Raw genomic sequence first — 18,389 nt, forward strand, 5'->3', positions numbered from 1 at the left:
CTGGCTCCCCCCTCGCCGGCGGAGGTCGCGGGAGCCCAGTTAAAGGAGGCGTGTGTAAAGATTTTGCAATGTCCCTGCATGGTGTTGTAGACTTTCCTAGCAAAGAAACCGGCTTCGGCTTCTTTAAAATCCCCGACGACTCACCTGATTAACCTGCCTGCGGTTCTGAGCTGACCAGGTAAAGCGAGTCCCCGCACCCCGCACCCCCCGCACCCCCGCCAGCTGACATTGCATGGGGGGCATGTTTGTGCTTGGAGATGAGCCGCTGCCAGGAGCGCTCTGCCCCCCCACCCCCCCGCCCCATTCCACCTTCAGCCCTTGCCAATTGCACTTGCTCAGAGTCATTCACCCCCAAAAAATCCTGCTTTGGAAAAAGCGGCACGGCAGCACCGGCCACCCGGGGTTCAGTGGCTCTCGCCTCTCGGACAATTATTTAGAATTACTGGCCCTGGTGAATATGGGGGGGGGGAGGTGGGGGGGGGGAAGGGAAGGAGAATGATTTTTTGGCTGCTGACAGATCTGCCCTGCAGGTTTTGTGTGCGTGTGTGTGTGTGTCCCCTCCCGCCCAGGGTCAGGAGTGCCGGGAAAGTGACGAGGCTTTAGCCGAGCAAGAGTTTAGGGCCGGGGTCCCGGGGTGGCTGCGAGCGGAGTCGGGGCACCGGACTCTGCCAGCCGGTGCCGGGGCGCGCTGCTGGGTGGCTGTGGCGCGGCTGCCCATGCCGCCCTGCCCCCCGGCCGTGCCCTCACGGCAGCCCCGAAGTGTCCCGGCCGCGGCGCGGGGCGAGGCCGGCGGGGGGGGCCCTCCTCGTCCCCGTCCCCTTCCCTCCCCCGCCGCTCGCTCCTTCCTGGAACACTTGTGCGGGAGCGGAGCAGGCCCGGGGGAGCCGTGCCCGCCGGGCGGGGGTCAGGGCGCTGCGCTGCCGGGCGGGAGCGGCGGCGTGGCCGCCCCACGCGGGACGCGCTCCGTGCCGGGTGTCGGGACCCGCGGGCGGACGCGCGCACACAAAGGCGGCGGGGCCGCGCCGTGCCGGGATCAGGAGGGGCGAAGGAAAGTGTGCAAAGTCCACGGACTGCCCGCTCCTCCTGGCACTTGGCCCTCCCAACGCCGGCCGTGGGGGAGAGGGGGCATTTGGGGGGGCGGCTGCCTGTGGGGTCTGAGTGTGACCTGGCGGTGAAGAATTTTTTTCACTTTTGTGTTTTTTTTGAAAATGAATTTTATTTTTATTTTCCCCTGGTCATTAATGCCATGAAGGCATGACTGGTCTGGAGGTACATTTTGAAGTGCTGCAGGGGATGCACTCCGTCTACTCGTTCTAGTTAATATGTTTTTCGTGATCCCGGAAAAGAGAGGACTGCATTTAAGAGATGACTAAATAATGGGGGAGGCAAGTAAAAATGAGTAGAATATAAAGGAGACTAAAATGAAGGTGAATAGTAGTGTGGGAAGGCAGGCACTGAGCAGCTTGGGTTTCTCTCCTGTAATTCTCTCCTTCCCCTGTATTGTCCCACTGCACCCCTATCCCTGGAATCCTGTCTTTTGATACTATTAAGGGTATTCAACAGTAAGCATAGCACAACAGAAAAGCAGATTACAACCCCCCCTGTCTCCCCCCCGCCCCCCTGCACTTCAACCTATCAGTGTCTGTGAATGGGAGGGAAATCCAAGTGCCCTTTGTAAAAACCCACCAAAGTTTTAGGCATTTATTAGCTACCCTGTTTAAAATACAACATACAAAACTTGCTTGATACATTTCATTGTTACTCCCCTGTTTTATTTCAGAGGACAAAATGTTCTGGTGTAGCATGCCTACCCTCACTTTGAGAATGGGAGTAGTTTACAATATAACCTACATTAGATTATACATGGTGCGTGCATTGCATTTCCACTGAAAATAGTCAAAGACTTAAAATGACAAAGCGACTCATATGGTTATGATCTTCCTTGTCTTGGGAGCATCAGGGTAGCTGGGGTTCAGCGTGCTGGAAAGGGGGGCTCCGTGGTGTGAGGTGTTTCATGTCAGTACAGGAATATGGCAAGTCTCCTTTTAGAGGACTTTAAAAATGTGCCAGGGGCAGGAGAAGGTAAGCACGACATTCAGTGTGCTCATTATCAAAATAAGGAAAACAAATCAATTGCATTAACTGTCTGTGCAGTATCACAGTTATTCCACAGTATTTTGTCAGAAATTAAAAGGTTACCACTAGAGTACTATATCCATATCTCCAGCCTGGCACCACTTATTACTGCAATGGTATTTCAATATTAAGTGATCTTAGAGATATTTCGTCTTTCATTTTGAATCCCGAATTTGAATCGGCATTAGGATGTCAGGGCTGTGAGATAAGGTATAACAAACTAAGTAGACAGCTGAAGGGCTCCTGGTGAAGGTGTTGCTGAGAAGGATATCTTGGGCCGTTCGCAGTAACCTTGTTTACAGGGACATTTCAATTGCAACCTGAATTTCAGCGAGAGGCTGCCTGGACTAATGCCTGCGTGTCTGAAGCCCATCACGAGTGTCTTTTGCACTCTAAACCTTCTCTCTGCCTTCCTTGCGTAATCGTAAAAACTTTTTTGGAAGGTTAGGATGATTTTCTGATATGAAAATTAAGATGTTTTCCTAAGAGGAACACTGCTCTTTGAACTCATTTACTTTAGCAACAAAGTATTCATGAGGTTTGATTTTTTTTTTTTTTTTTGGTTCTCTGATGTGGCAGGATCAGTAGTTGCACCAGTCTTTTTAACTTCACGAATATGGCTTTGATTTATTATATTTTAGCCTCGGTGGTTTCAAACGTATTTTGCAGCACATGAAGTCGGTTCAAGTCAGAATGTGAAAAAGAGGCATATAGTAGCAAGGAACATTTTTGTAGTGATCTGCTAATTTTTTGTTTTCTTTTCCTAAAGCTGTTCCAGGAAAATCACGTGAATTTAGCGAGTGGGTGCTAAATGCCAGCAGCCACACTGATGAAGAAAAATGCTGTTGAAATACTTTGGAATAATAAATAGGATATGTAATGGTCAACCACAAGATAAACATTTTACACGGTGTTTTTATGGCTCTAAATTGGCTGCATTGTAAACCAAGCTCGCTACTCTATTAAGTCATCAGAGTTTTCAATTATTTAAGATTTTCAGTCAGGCCATCTAATACAGTCTTCATCATCCCCATCAGAAAATTATGCATACGGTTTTAATTCCTTGTTGTTGCTATGTGAAGGCTTTGTTGTGGATGGGGGTTTAATTTTGTCTTACAAGGACAAATATTACAAAGCCCGCATACAGGAAAAAAAAGATATGGAAATAGCTCCAGTCCTACGAAATGGGGATAGTTATGGCACTGAAATGTACCTAATACAATTTGAGATCCACTCACTAAGAAACCTTGACAGTATCTGCCTTGCAGGTACCGTGCATTTGGAAATACTATATCTCCATTTAAATGCAGATCTTCAGTTTTCTCCAGGGGGCAGTTGGCGAATCTTTCGATTGAACCACTGGTACTAGAAAAACTAACTGAAGATTTACCCATGAACAAGATACCCTTTCAAGTCTGCTTTTTTGAAATAATGATTATAAAATTTCCTAATATTGCAATTTTATATTGATTTTGAATGCCTTTTCAGAAGTCACAAAGAAGGAATAGTGCCTTTTACTCAAGGTAGGCCAATGTCTGCATGCTTGTTTAGCAATCCTAACAGAAATAACTGCTACAAATAACTTCTTTGTTTTTACATGGATATTGTGTTTGCATGTGAGTTTTGTGAAATGGACAGAGCAGTCTCACTTTGATTTTGACCTAGATTCCTCCTGATTATTCCAATACAGCTAGTACCTGCTTATTTCCCACTGTGAAAATAGGAGAACAACTGTTGATGCTATCTCGCTGGGACTGCATGTGTGGTAGGCGCGCATGTCCAGTCCTCTCCCCCCCTCCTCCTCCTTGGCTTCCTTAGTAATGGATAAAATAGCACTGGGGGCCAAAGAGGGTGCAAGCCTGTATTTCCCCTCCTGTGAATTTTCATTCTTTGAGGGTTTGAGTCAAAGAAAATAGGAGGAGAAATAAAGAGTAGAATTTCCATCTCCCTATTTGGCATGCAAATTTTGCACACTTACAGGGATGAACAGGGCCATAAAATAAGTCACACATCCACCTTATACCATAATTGCTGGAAATTCAGTGTTAGCAGGTGCCAATCCTCCTTAGAGGGGCTTGTACCATCTAGTTTCTAGTCCAGTTTTCTATATTAGTTGTCAGCTCTTTAGTTTGAACAGTGTAACCCGAGGATTGAATTAAATGCCCAGGACACAGGGAGTGGCAGCTCGCTGTTTGGGATGCAGGCAGCACAAACTACCTGAAGCAGGGCAGGCAGTAGGTCCTGATCTTTTCTGTGCTGGGGGTGGTCTATGTGCTCTATGCATTCCTGGCTGCTCCTGTCTTCCCACCGCGGGCAAGAGTGCTGCCTGGGGATGCTGCTCTTGTCCCTCTGCCAGAGCCATGAGACTGTGGAAATACCATCCATATTACGCTTACCTGGTAATGGCATATAACCCACTGGCCTCAATACCCCAGAGAAAATGTGCACTTCAGCCACTGTGTGGAGTTCAGGCAGATCTGCACAGTGCAATCTTACATGCACCAGCGTTAATGGTGGAGCTCCCATTCAGCTTAATTGATATTCCTATAAACATCTGCAGGTTTCTGTTTCTAGTGGAGGCTACAGCTGGGTGGACTTCTTAAAGGAATGTTTTGCATATTGAGGTTGAAAGGGAAGTTGAGCCTGATACATTAACTTATCATCTGTGTCATTCTCTTGACATCATTTGGATTACTACAAGCATAAATGACAAGCAGATTAGGTGCAAGATCTTCACACACACATCCGTTTTTAGCATGTTGATCAGTGGAGATGTTACTTCTCTGAAAACCTTGTTCTAAGTCAAGTCCAGACAAGCACAAACCTGTGCATGCATATACAAGTGGAGCAAGGCCTATCCTTTACAATACATTTTTTTCCTTTAATATCTAGGCAAGATCTCTTACTATAACTTGACCATTAGGGGAAAGAAAATGGAACTTTTCTCAAACAGCTTTTCTGTTGGGGAATCTAGTGGCAGTTGCTTTGAAGCATGTGTAATTGATTATCATACATTTATTTTAAAAAGAAGACATAACAAGGAATCTAACATGATGTTTTGGAATATATCTTCTCCCCACAATGTTCTTGAGGGAAATGTAAGGTTGCAGGCATCATTTCATGCCCTGTATGTTTTTGAACATAAATCAAAGAAATTGTTGGAGAGTTATAGATGTTCATAGCAACTGTAGCTATAATAAACACATGCAGTATATGTTTTCCAAGCTATTTTGTATGGGTGAAAAGCTGAAACTGGCGTTTTGTATGAACAATTCAACTTAATCACTGAAAATTTATTTCCTAGTTAGGGTGGTTTACCAGTGTAGCATGAAGTTTTACACCTTCGTTTAAGTTCATCTGGTTATGAAGGCTCAGTTAAGATTGGAAAAGAATTTAAATTGGATCTAGATACCTTGAATGAATTATTCCCAACGTCAAATTTATTGTGATGCCTCCATGGTGATATTTATGTCTATATTATCACTTACACTAGTTTCAATGCATGCTGGATATTTTAGAGAGCAAATAAAAGATAAGAACAGTGTGAAAACCCAAACAATTTTAATTGTACTCATAACAAAAAAAATGAGCATATTTAATGCAATGGGACAGAGAATCCTGAATGACTGAGTAGTGCAGAGCATCTAATGAGAAGAGCAAGTAGCTTAGGCATACACAATTCCCAGTGTTTGTATTAGTTTTGGTTTAAAGTCTTGATGATGAAAAGGAAAAAGTGACTATTATGGAGGAGTTTCAATGAGAAGAATTTAGCCACTCATTTTGTGATGAATGCAGAAGGTGTTCCATATGTTGATTAGGATCCATGTGCATTTAAAAGTTAAAAAGAAAATCCTGTAGTCACAGTTATTATGCATAGATAGACGGAGGAAAGGACACATTCGGGACCTGTGCAGGAATCAGACAGGTCTAGATGAACAGTGTCAGACTTAATATTTAAGCAAAGTCCTAAGTGTCTGAATAAAATAGGTAGGATATGTTTCTTGGAGTGTCTGTGTACTGTTGGAGTCTGAGACTGATAATTAAAACTGATACTGCTTATTGAAAATCTTGAGACTAGCTGAAAGGTGTGACTTGAGAAGTGTCATTATGCTTCTACTGGACTTCTGTTTTATCACAGTTACCTTCAGTTGTTCCTCTTTAATTACAAGAGCCAGAAATCTCTTTTTAAATGAGAAAGCTTGTCTCTTATTACTTGACTGCTGGAAACAAGGTTTTAAAATCTAAAACAAATATGCGTATGAAAACTGAGAATTTGCTCAGGTTTAGTCATTTGTAGTATTATCTGTAAGTGTCTTCTTGATGATATGTTTGAATTTTAAGGCTGTCATGAATTAAAGAAGCTTTCTAAATTGTTACAAGTGACAGACGTCAGGAAGACAGGGCATGGCCCATCTTGGACACCTGTATGTTGGACACCTTTAGAGGACCAGGCAGTGGGGTTGGCTTCCAAGGGCCACCCTTTCTACTGGGGATGGGAGGGATGGAGACCTAGAGCTTCTGACATCACATAAGCTCAGGGTCAGCCTCCCCTTCAGCTCCCCATCCTCCTTGAACATATTTTACGGTCCTGCCTTAGTAGCCAGACTACTTTACCTTGCCCTCTGAAGGTTGGAAAATAGGCTTTGAATTGTTACTGTTCTCCTTGCTGGATACAATGCTGTGAAAACAAAATTCAATGAGAAAAATCAGAAGTGAGAAAAAAGGGAAGTCAGGGTGCTGCAGGTTGAGGTGTATCTGGGAAGGCTGGGAGGAGAAGGATTTTGCAATTCCAGTTTGTCCCATGTTCAGGACCTGTGTATACTTTTCCAAAAGAAGGTAGCTGAAGGAGCTGTGTCCCTGGATCTGTATTGACCCAGCTGTGGCAAGGGGGCACAGTTATAAGGAGAGGTAAAGAGGAGTGGAGTCAAACCCGGAGTGGATGTCCTCCAGCCTTGGCAAGTGGGTCTGTGTTGATATGGTCATATTACTGCTCATGCAGCATTCAGAAGTCTCAGCTCTTCTTTGCTGACGGTTGGGTATTTAGAGGCTGTTGAGGAGGAAACTTCATTCACTGAAATTCCTGTTTCCACTGGGATTTTAATTTTTTTTACTTATCTTAAATTAGTTCCTTGAATTTCACCTGGCAAAAAGAACTTGTTTTACTCTGCGCTGAATTTCCAACAGGAAAAAAACCCCCTTTTGCTATGCTAGAGTCAAAAGAGACCAGGTGGACAAGTGCTGTGAGTGAGTTTTGTGCAGTGTGGGCAGCAGGCTGGGCACTGGAGCACAGAGAGCAAGCGGTTCAAGGTCACTCGTGGCCCTTCCTATGGCACATCTGGGAGCAGGATGCACAGCTGTGAGCTTTAGTCCTTACTCTTCTCAAGCATGCAATCCCTTTCTCACAGCTTGAGCAAGAGAGGGACAGGAGCTGTGCTTTTGCAACATGCATTAAATGTGGTGGTGTCAGTTTAGGCAGGGAAAGGTGAGGTTACGTGTCGGAGGTGACGCAGGCAGACAGTGAGCCCTGCCTCATAGCCAAGATTTTGAGTTGCTGCCTTGCAGTGTCCCTTGAGGGAAAAGAGCAAAATTAAACCTGCTGATGCCACCACACACTTTCATTTCTCTGGTGTGACACAGACCAGGGGTGGACAGGATTCTTCTCCCAAAGGAGAGAGACAAATCTGGGAGAAATGCATGTTGAATCAATATGGTACCCTCCTGTAAATGGTGCCTACTTTTAACAAAAATTATTTTGGATGTTTCACTGATCAGATTTTGCTTCTTCTTACCTTTTTTTTAATTTGTGTGGAGGTGAGGACATGATCTATGAATGTCTCATAAAATTGATCCACAAGCCCTTACACTTGTTTGTGCTTGTGAATGAGTGTGTGCACACGTGTGCAACGTGCATACACAGACTTGGATGTTGTGTATGCACAGGATCTCAATTATTTTGCTGTTTGAATCACAGAGCATGTTGTCTTGATGTACTGTCACTTTTGGTTTCTGCCCTTTGGAATAAAGTTCAAAATATTAAAGAAATAACACGCAATACACTAGTAGCTAGAATAGTCATAGTGCCTGAGGGGAAAAAAGGGTGGTGATTAATCAGTTTCACAAATGCCCAGCAAAAAACCTCAACTCCTCCTAACCAAACCCTGCAATGGTGCACTTTTAAAAGAGATTCTTCTAAATTTTGTTTCTGAGATTTTTCTGGTATCCTGGAGAGAGAAGTGGGTCCTGTTTGAGAAGCAGCATGCAAGCTCTACGATCATGCTCTGACTGAGTGCCGGGGGAATGTGTGGTCCCAGTTGCTCTTTGGAGAATCACCCTGGGCTAAATGGTGAAACAGCTACATCTGAATTAATTATTGATAATTCTTTAACATCGAATGTGAGGATGTGTTTGGAGTATTGCCTCCCAGTTAAGAGTTGAAATAGTTGTAGTAGATGTATTCTTTTTAAGTGTTGCTTTTCTGGTCTTACCAGTTTGCTTGGACAGCAGTAAGAGCTGCAGAAGCTGGTGCAGGTTCTGCCCATCCCTGGTTTGGTTCTGGAGGGCCAATTCAGGAGCTAAGGGTCCACTAACAGATATTTGAAGCCACACTGAAGCTTTGGTCAGGATACCAAATTTTGCAGAATTTGGGATATTGTGCTCCATGATTTTAGTCCAACAGGGACCAGGCTAGATCTGACCCTAGATAAAATACTAAATGAAAAGAACAAGCCACCTTCCACTCCCCAAATCTTTTGCTTTGTCCTCTGAATCAGGAAAAAAAAACACTGAGCAGTGCGTGACTGATACAGGACAGGCTCAGGATTAATTTAGGATAAACAGGATGCCTGTTGCACTTAATTTAGAAATTCTAAGGCAGAAAATGCTTTTGAGTGCAGCTAACCGCTTCTCATCTGCAAATGCCACAATCAAGACAAAGCAAAAGATACTGTGGCGAATTCTGCAGTTCACAGTCCTGACACAGTCAGAACCTCCTATTACAGTGAGGGAGACTTCTGCTTGTATCACGGCTGCCTGGGATGCAGGATTTCAGAGTGCATTGTTAAAAATAATGCAGCAAATATTCCATTTCAAAAGTCCTGCAGGACATGCAGCAAATGCCGGTGGTTTGAACTGGGTGAAGTTGTCAAGGGTTGCTTTGCTCTCCAGAGCCTGGCAGTAGCTCCACTGAAATGTGATGCCATTGGTTTTCAGCAAAGGTTTCTTTCTGCAGGGCTGCAAACAGAGATCAGCTGCTACTGTGTATACACAACTAGGGAGCAAATCAAGCCGCACATTTAAGCAGCCTTTTTAACCCCGAGACTTTCCAAGATTTCTTCTTCACGCAGGAAGTTTCCTTTATATTGTCAGCAGTAGCACTTTGCTCATGTAATGAGATCAGAGCTAGGATCACTGCTGCACAGTAGAAAGACTTCCTTAAGACATTTGTCCTTGAAACTGCACCAAACTCTTGGAAGAACCCAGAACCTGTAAGTATGTATGATATAGGCAACAATAGCACGGTGCAAAGCTGCAATCAACCATTATACAATATCCGATTAGCAGAGCAGGAGGGATTTCTTTTTTCGGATGTTATGTTACATTCATTTTCAATTTGTTCTAAGGAAACAAATCAATTCGGGCTTCTGATACAGTGACTTTGCAGTAGATGAGCTGGTAGTAATATGTTTGATTTAACTATTTGTTGCTGTCATGTAGCTTGTGGGACAGATATTGTAGCCATCAAACTGTAAAGAACTTTTTTTATGTTTTTAGGCATTTTTAAAGGATTTGGGGGTCCATCTTGCAAATAAGTTTCTGCTTTGCTCTTTGATTTTGGCAACCCCACCCTACGCCAAACTATAAATAACAAGGCAAACAGAATTAGTCCGTATTGTTTTTAGGTAGCAATAAAATATATTTGTTTGCAGGCTTAATTTAGTCGTTAGCAATGTTGCTCTATTTGGGGTGTTTTTCGTCTTAATTGGATTCTACTCAAGGCTGTCTATTTTGTGTTTTACTATCTTGTCTGTGTCTGTTTAAGTTACTTTGACGGGACTGCAGTCTGGTTAAACCTGTATTTAAGCACTATTTATATTCTGAGCACATTTCTGGTGAAATAAGTGTTTGAGATTTTTATTTTTTTTAAACCCTTGAACAGTATAGTTGTATTAGCAGTGAGCGCCAGAGGAGGCACAACATGGATGAATGTCAGACATAGACCTCATAACCCAAGTCTTCCCTGTACTAAGTCTGACCCAAACGTGTCCACTTTGGCAACTGCAACTAATAAATGCCTTGAGCTCCCTTTCAATAAATTTTTCATACACAGCAATACTTCTGCTTATCAGATTAATTTCTCCCAGGTTAGCCTGATTGATAGCTGGACTGTGATTTCTTAAGAGCTTTCTCCATGAAACCCCACTGAAGAGCTGCATTCCATTTAACCAGTGAATGTAAAAACTGGTAACCATGGATTCAGCCACCACTAACTGTCGAGAGCAATGACTTGTTGTAAACAATACAAATGAGCCAGGATAGCAGAAGCAACCAGACATGAAATTATTTTAATAGAAATTACGGTAAAGGTCATGTGATACTGTATTGGCTTGAATTCAGTGTTAAAGGGAAAGTATTTTGGTTTTTCAGGTTTGATTTAAATGCACATCTCCACTGGCTTCACCTTTGTGTAAGACCTCCAGAAGGGCAAATGAAACAGTTCTTTGGAAAATCCTCTGCTTAATTGTACATTGTGACTTAGGCCCTGATCCTGAAAGTGTAGGAATAGCTACAGTATGTGAATAATCAGTGGGATTATTCCATACTAAAAATTAAGTATGTTTGTAGAATTCTGACCTTTTAAGATAAGTTATTAAGAAAGAAATATATTCTAAGGAAATAATAACCTGTCACTAAAGGTAAATAATGGAAATGCAGGTTTTACTGATGGTGTGTGGTTTGACTGGAGATCTTGGTTTGCTTGTTTCAATAATATGAAAATAAGTTATATTTATCCCTTTGTTTTTAAGTGTTATGACTTTAATTTCTCATCCAATGTGCCTCAAATCCTTTTCCTAATTTATAGCCTCTCTTATGGAAAACTGGTAAACCATGGTGTCAGCTATTATAATATAGCATGACGATAGGCACATGCAGATCGCATGAGCAGTCGTGTGTCTTGTCTCAGGAATTTCCATCCCTACAAAATCTTTGCTGACTCCCAGCTGTCACATGGCTGTCACTCACAAATTCTGACCATAACCAAATCCTCCTTGCCTGGGCATGCGCTCACCAAACCTCTACCCATAGACACAGGCACCAATGTCCCTGCTTAAGCACTTTCTCTGCATAAATGTCTCTCCTCCAAACCTGCTGCATTCCACTATTGTTTTTCCCTTAATTTTTTTCCTGGGTGCTGCTTCCTTGATCTGCCTGTCCTTTGTAAGGAGGAACCTGGAATAGGAATAATAGTCAATAAGAAATGCAAGCAAAATTAACTTTGTGCGTTATTTAATATCACATTTCGAATTGGTGTGAATTTAAATTCACAACTTTCATGGCCCCCTAAACTTCTTCAAGAAAATTAACCCTTACTGGTCTCTAGGCAGAATGCTGTCCCCTTGCAGTGTACTGGCTTACTGTTTTGTGCATTTGTGTTTTGGGACATTTATATTATTTGGAAAACTTATATTGTGAGAGTCCTAGGCTGGAACTTTGGTTATTGTTATTTTTCTAGGTTATTTCTATATTTCATAGGTGTCACATACATCTCTGTTGTTTTACCAGTAATTTTGATTTATATATTTTTCAACCAGAAGTATTTCAGACAATTCTCATCAGTCTCTTACAGCTGACCAGTCTCAGCCAAGCACGAGTTGCCACTAAAATGCATAGATAGATGTAGGAGAAATCCTGCTCTCCTATTTTTCTGAGCTGCCTTGCCAGACCAAGGGGGCAATTGCTTCTGTGAGTTGGGAGGGTGAGATTTAGTTTACACATAGATTAACAGCAGGCAAAAATAGACTGACTTCTATTGAAAAGACATACTTTTGAGAATTAAAGGGAAACCATTTACACAGGAATATTTGGGGGGGAAGAATGCCAAATTGCAAAATATTTTCTGTTGTTTGACTTTGTCCATCTTAAGGGTATTGGTGTCCTCCTGTATAGCAGACTTGTCAGTATATTAACGTTTTACTCAAAGGGAGGAGGTGGCTGGACAGGAAAGATACCACCTTGACTTTGCGTCTTTATCCTGGAAAGAATCCAGAACTGAAAATAAAATGCAGGTGAAAGCACAGTGAGGCTCCAGACCAATATCCAAGTAAATCAGGGAAACCACACTGACCTCCTTACCATGAGCTGATTACAAAGCATCAAAAATTCCTTCAGCTCTTGAAAACCAGGTGGGGCTTTATCAGTCTTTGAGCCTTCCAGAGGAAACCATGTTTCAGGGGAGGGGATAATGCAGTGTTCAGGAAGGAAGGAGTGCACTATGACTCCATGGACTTCAGTGGCATGGGAGAATGGGCAGTTTTCCTCTGATTAAAGTATCTTTGGCACCTTTACAATCTGTGACATACGTGCTTATTCTACTCTCCTGTATTTTGCATTGAATACTGATTTTGTAATGCAAAATTTGCAGGATTTAGCGAGTGAGCTGCCAGAACTCTTTGCCCATCTGCAGATGATAGGAAGAACTGGGAAGCATGTATCTTTCTTTCTCCCATGGTTTATAAAGGTTAGATGCTGGTTGATGGGCAGCTGCAGGAGAATTTTCATTTGAAGCAGAGCTCTGGGAAGATGTATTTGAATCCCCAAAATGGAGACCTCAGTGTTTTAGCCATAGAGGAATCTTAGTGATTGAAATCAGTTAAATGTTGCAGTGCATACCTGGAATCAAAAATATTTACCATGAAAATAATTAGTAATAATTAATGATATCTATTTTGTAATAACAGTAATATAGAATAGTGACATTAAGTTGTATTTTATTGTTGTTATTCTATTTACTTTTATGCCAAGATTACTTTTATCAATAAGATATTTTGTGTATGAAAATATCACATTTGCAGTCCTTTCAACTAAATTCAAGGGGGATTAAGTACAGGCACCTTTAAAAAAATTAAAAATGGATTTGTGATATAGAGATACAAGATGTAGGGAGTGTGGGGTAAACTGTTATCCATATCCACTCACACTTTACTTCATAGTCGAGCCAACCAACAGCACTGCAGGTAAGTGAGAAATAAATTGGTAACTTTTGCCAGATGGATTCCTGGCTATTAGAAACTGGACTGAAACTACTTAATTCCATGGAGCATGGTAAACTAGTTGGTCACTGAATAACAGAATGATGTTCTTTGAATTATTAACCCTTTGTAAGCATTACAGTGTTTTATAAATTTCTGCTCCTTTCTGGTTGTGCCTCTTAGCTTGTGTGAGTAAGAGAGGTGTTTTTTTGAGGACTTCTGTAGTCATTTTGTCTTTTGAACATTTCCAAATGTGCTTCCTCCCACAAGCTATTGAAGACCCATGATTTATGGGTTGTAATGTTTTCCAGGTCAGCATAACTGTCATAGGGTCTAAAGGCAGGACTGTGATCTCTATCAGCTGCATTAACTTTCCATTAACTTTACGTGACTAGAACGTGTCTTTGATTATTCTGCATTATTCCTTTGTACAAAATAAGGTCATTCTCTGTGTAGTTTAGTTTTAACAGAACCAGACTGTCACTGACCATCAGCTTTTGCATGCATAGACTCTCTTCTTCCTGGCAAGGCTTTAGGCCCAGATCCACAAAAGGATTAGATGCCTTAAGTGGGACTTAAGTGGGATTTAGGCATTGAAAGCCCAAACTGAGATCCTCAATATCCCCACTGAACTGCCACCTAACCTTAGAAGTTGCCTAACCTGTGTGAGTGCCTATGTTTTCAATATCCAGCTTTCCCAGGTGGCCAGAGATCTTCTTTGGATGTTCTCAAGCACTTCCATCCTGACAAGGTTGAGCCTCTCTGCTCCCATTTTTCCCCTCCCATCCCAGCGGACTTGAGAAAGTGCAAACTCTTGTTGCAAAATGGTGGATTTCTGTGTGTGATATCTCTCACTTTATCCAGCTGTGTCCTTGAAGGAAAGGACCTTCCAGTAGGTTTCTTTTAGGAGAGCCTGGGAACCTTGAAAAAGGTACCCAAACGAAAAAATTTGACTATCACTGCTTAAAAATGGAGCTCCTAGAGATGAAGCAGGGCTGCAGATGAGTGTGGCCTTGGCCTTCTGCTGGCAGCATTGGATTGTGCTTACTCAGCAATGGCTGGTTCTGAGTTGGGTGGCACAGGAGGCACAGGAGGCACAGGAGTGACTAGCAGGGCTGAGGGCTCCATGGCACAGGAACAGCACCTGAAAAGTGGGTACTGGGATGTGGACTTAGCATTGTTTCCAGAGGTTTTCTTGGAGAATCCAGGCCCTGGTGTTTTGTAACAGCAGTATTTGGAGGAAGAGCTCTTTTCTGCAAGAAGTCACTTAGGGTTTCACCTGAGTATTATACATGGTGGATATTTTGTTTTTTGAAAGCTGGGCTTATTGGGGTGTTCCATGTGCACACCCAGATATAATAACCACTTTTTGTAGGGCTTCAGTCTGAAGCATTTCTGGAGCTGTGGCAGGATTGATAGCTGTCTCGCTCTGCAGAGGCCAAAGCAAATGTCTTGTTAGTAGCAGAGTAAGTGGTCCTGTGCCATCACTTATTTCTCAGCTGTACTCGTGACATTTCATGTGTTCTCAGCCATGTCTGTTGTTTGTTTAAATCCTGCTAGTTCCTTGATTTATCAGTTTTCTGTAGACTTTTGTTCGACTAGTCCCAAATGCTATCCTATTTCAAATAGATGCATCCTTATCAGCAAATAGTCTTTCATCAATGGCTTTAACTCTTTCACATAACTCTGCATATGTCCACTTTGACCTTCTCTTCTTTAAAATACTGATTTTTTTTTTTAAATGGGTACGGTATTTATGAAATCTCTTAGATTTTCTCCCAAATCATTCTGTCTTTTTGTGACAAAGTATCTTTTATCCACATAATTAGATAGAAATATTTTTCTTTTTCTCTTATCTTATTTTTTTTTCCCTCAGAGGGAGAATTCTTCTCAGGAAATCCCTAGTTTATTAGTTTGTTAAAGATAGCCAGACTGTGTGCAATCTTAATATTATTTCTTGCTGCCTTTGATTTATGGACCTGTGTACAGTGCTGAAAACAGAAATACAGAATGTAGAACATATTTGTATAGAAGTATAGCCTAGAAATTATAAAAGCACAAAAAAAGATATAGTTTTTGTGCTAAAAGTAAATTTAGAAACTGCAATCATGAAAAGCCTATATACAGTGAATAAACTTAACATGTAATGACAAGTGCAGTGTATGTTCCTTAAAATCCTAGAAGTGTTTATATACAGATAGGTAAGATTTGTATGACTGTCTATAATGACACCTTAATAGCTAAGGATATTATTAATGTATTTTTAAAACTGATACAGGGAGCTCTGTTATTTTAATGGAGAGTATATGTTGTAAATTAACCCATAACTTTCAACCTTCTCACTTTGTGTTTTCAGAATGGCATGCTTGAATTATTATACATTTATTTTAGCATTTTAGTGCACCCAAACATTGTGAGCATTAGTTCATCATACATCATGAACGTATGACTATTGTATGGAACCAATTTTAGGTATAGGAAGTTCAGCAAGTATTGTGCCTTGGTGGTTGCCAGATCACTTGCATGCTTGCTAAATCCTATGCACAGTGCTTCCGTTTGCTGGGTTACTCACTGAGCTTTTAATAGTCAACTTAATTTTAGTTAAGGTTCAGTTTAGTAACTCTTGCAATTAGTGGAAAATATTGCCAGCATTCATCTGGTAAAGCATATTACTTATGAAAGGCACACTCGGGGTATGTGCAGAGGTAAAAGATAACAGATCGATTCTGGTGGATCCCATCATGACTGGCCTTTAAGGGTAAATTACAGAACATTTTAATCATTGGGGTAACTTTGCAAAAAATGGAATCTCTGGTTTGCATGTAGGAGGACATTTGGTCTCCCTTGCTCACCGCTGCTTCCCAACACCAACAGTGGTTCCGTGAGTGGGGTCCCTGGCTGCCTGCCCGTGTCAGGCCACGGGCTTCACATCAGTGCCCCTGAGGTGCTGCTCCTGAGATGGGCTTGGAGCCCTCAGAAGAGTAAGGGTTCCTAATTTATCGCAAGCTTTTGAGCCCCCTCTTGCCTTTTTGCTTTTCCTTTCTGAAAACCACTGAGCTGTCAGAGGCAAGTCTGCTGCTTGACTCTTCTAAGTCAGTTTGATGGGTTGTTTAATGGGTACAGGTAGAGGACTCCAGGTGAGATTTTTCTGCCCTCATATAAAATGAAGATATGATTTCAGCCAGCCTTTTAGTGTCCTGAGAAATGAAATACTGGGGACAATAACCCAAGTAACTAAGAAATAACTTGGAAATAAAGGCAAAGGCGCAACAACCAAATGCAGCAAGAGAGTGTTTTTTCTTTTTAGCCAAATGAATAGGTTAAAACGGATGCATTTGTCTGATGTTACTGGAAAACGAAAGCCATGTGTTCCCACAGGATGGACACTACAAGGACAGTTCCAGCAGTGCCCTGCCCTGTCAATGGTGCTCATGTCTGATCTGGGATTTCTCAGATCCATACATACCCAAAATGCAAGTCTCTGACAGAATAAGTAGAAATTGTATTACAGAGGAGGCACAAGGGCAGATGCTGTCTTTCTCATAATTGTGTCTCTTGCTCAGAAGTTAATGCCTGCTACTTTTGAGTGGAGAGAAATTCAGGAATGCATATCCCGATCCACTCTACTGGGCTCCAGTCACGATCAAGTCACTGTCTTGTGACTTGTATTGTGTGTGCAGGGTCCCATCCCAGTTAGAAATACACTGATTTCAATAAAGGTAATGATTTTTTTTGCCTTAGAAACCTAGGGTAGAAAAGTGGAGACTGCTGATAGGCCCCCTATAGAGTTGGGTGAAGAAGAGACAGCAGAGAACTCTGATTTGTAGAAGGATATAGGTAAGTGAAGATCTTTGCATATGGAATCACCCCCCAGCTGTATGGAAAAGCATACAAGATAATGTCTTGGCTTCACTGAGATCAGTGGGAATCAGTCTGGATATCACTGCAGGTTCTGCACACTCAAGTGCTGCTCTTGCCAGTGACAGAAACCCCAGCAGAATCCTCACCATCGTGTTAGGTTTGATCTTTATAGGAAAGGTATCACTGCTGGTAATATTGTGGAGTAAAAATTACTGCCAAATACAGGGAGTTTAAAGCTTTCTGTTTTATATTTTGACCCTGTTGTTCTGAGGGATACCAGTATAAGAAATTGAAACATCCTTGGGGCTTTTTGTGAAGGAGGCCAAGAATGTTGCCCCCATTTTTTTCCAGTTACAGGAAACTGGGGATCAAGGGTTTGGATGCTAATCACAAGAGGCCTTGAAAAAGGAAAAAAGAGCAATACCTACCTTAGAAGAATATTTGTTTGTTTGTAAAGTTACGTGAACTTCTTGGCAGAAGAAGTTCCAGGCGGTTATTCCTCGGTGACAGGAGTCTGTATTTAGGCTTCTGTTAGTCTCCTTTATTTATAACAAAACCTTTGAATATCATTTCCAAGATGTTCAGCTATCAGAAATGAAGTGATAATGAGGACAGAGGGTAGGTCATGAGTCTGCAAATAAGTGTGAGATGGTGAGCTTAACCTACCAGGTGAAAGAAAAGTCAGTATATTAACTGCATGAACACTTCAAAGCATGCACCTAGTGCTGCACTAACTTAATTATCCCTGCTATAGATATGTTTAACAAACATATCTATAGCCCAGATCCTGTTACTTCTCAGTGGGAAATATCGGGAGGCTTCTATTTGGTTGCCAGTTGACCGAATCCTTCCTTCTACTTTCTTGCAATAGTCTTTTCAAGGACTTTGCCTACCTCTTTGCTGATCTGATGAACAGAAACTTACTTCTCTTTCTGTTTAATAGTGGAAAATATTGTAAGATAGAGAATGATGCAGACTGATGGGATGGGTGCAAAATTATTTTTAAGCAAGTCTGATGAGTATTTAATCCTACTTTAATCAAATACTGCTTGAACCAACCAAAAATAAGCTTTTATCACCCATGCTGAATCAACCGTATTCTCGTGTCAGCACTATTTCTCAGCAAGCATCTTGCTTCCTCTGTGT

At 41.9% G+C, this 18,389-nt stretch overlaps 1 protein-coding gene across 9 annotated transcripts in view; it reads left to right on the forward strand.

Moving 5' to 3' along the window:
* Positions 1-18,389, forward strand: part of ESRRG (estrogen related receptor gamma) — a 392,065-nt gene that overhangs the window by 20,014 nt on the left and 353,662 nt on the right. For 2 of the 9 annotated variants that reach the window (XM_036381242.2, XM_036381241.2), the window contains exon 1: positions 21-178. The exons of 1 other annotated variant lie outside the window; for it this stretch is intronic. Coding sequence is in view for 2 of the 8 variants with exons in the window: in XM_036381244.2 (XP_036237137.2) it covers positions 9,523-9,620 (98 nt within the window). In the remaining 6 variants the exon portion in view is untranslated. Of the gene's footprint in view, positions 1-20; positions 179-430; positions 452-9,416; positions 9,621-18,389 lie in introns of those variants that run through there. 6 more of the 9 variants (XM_036381238.2, XM_036381240.2, XM_036381244.2 and 3 more) reach the window with 4 other exon arrangements.

The sequence above is a fragment of the Molothrus ater genome, chromosome 3 (assembly GCF_012460135.2).
Source record: "Molothrus ater isolate BHLD 08-10-18 breed brown headed cowbird chromosome 3, BPBGC_Mater_1.1, whole genome shotgun sequence".
NCBI lineage: Eukaryota > Metazoa > Chordata > Aves > Passeriformes > Icteridae > Molothrus > Molothrus ater.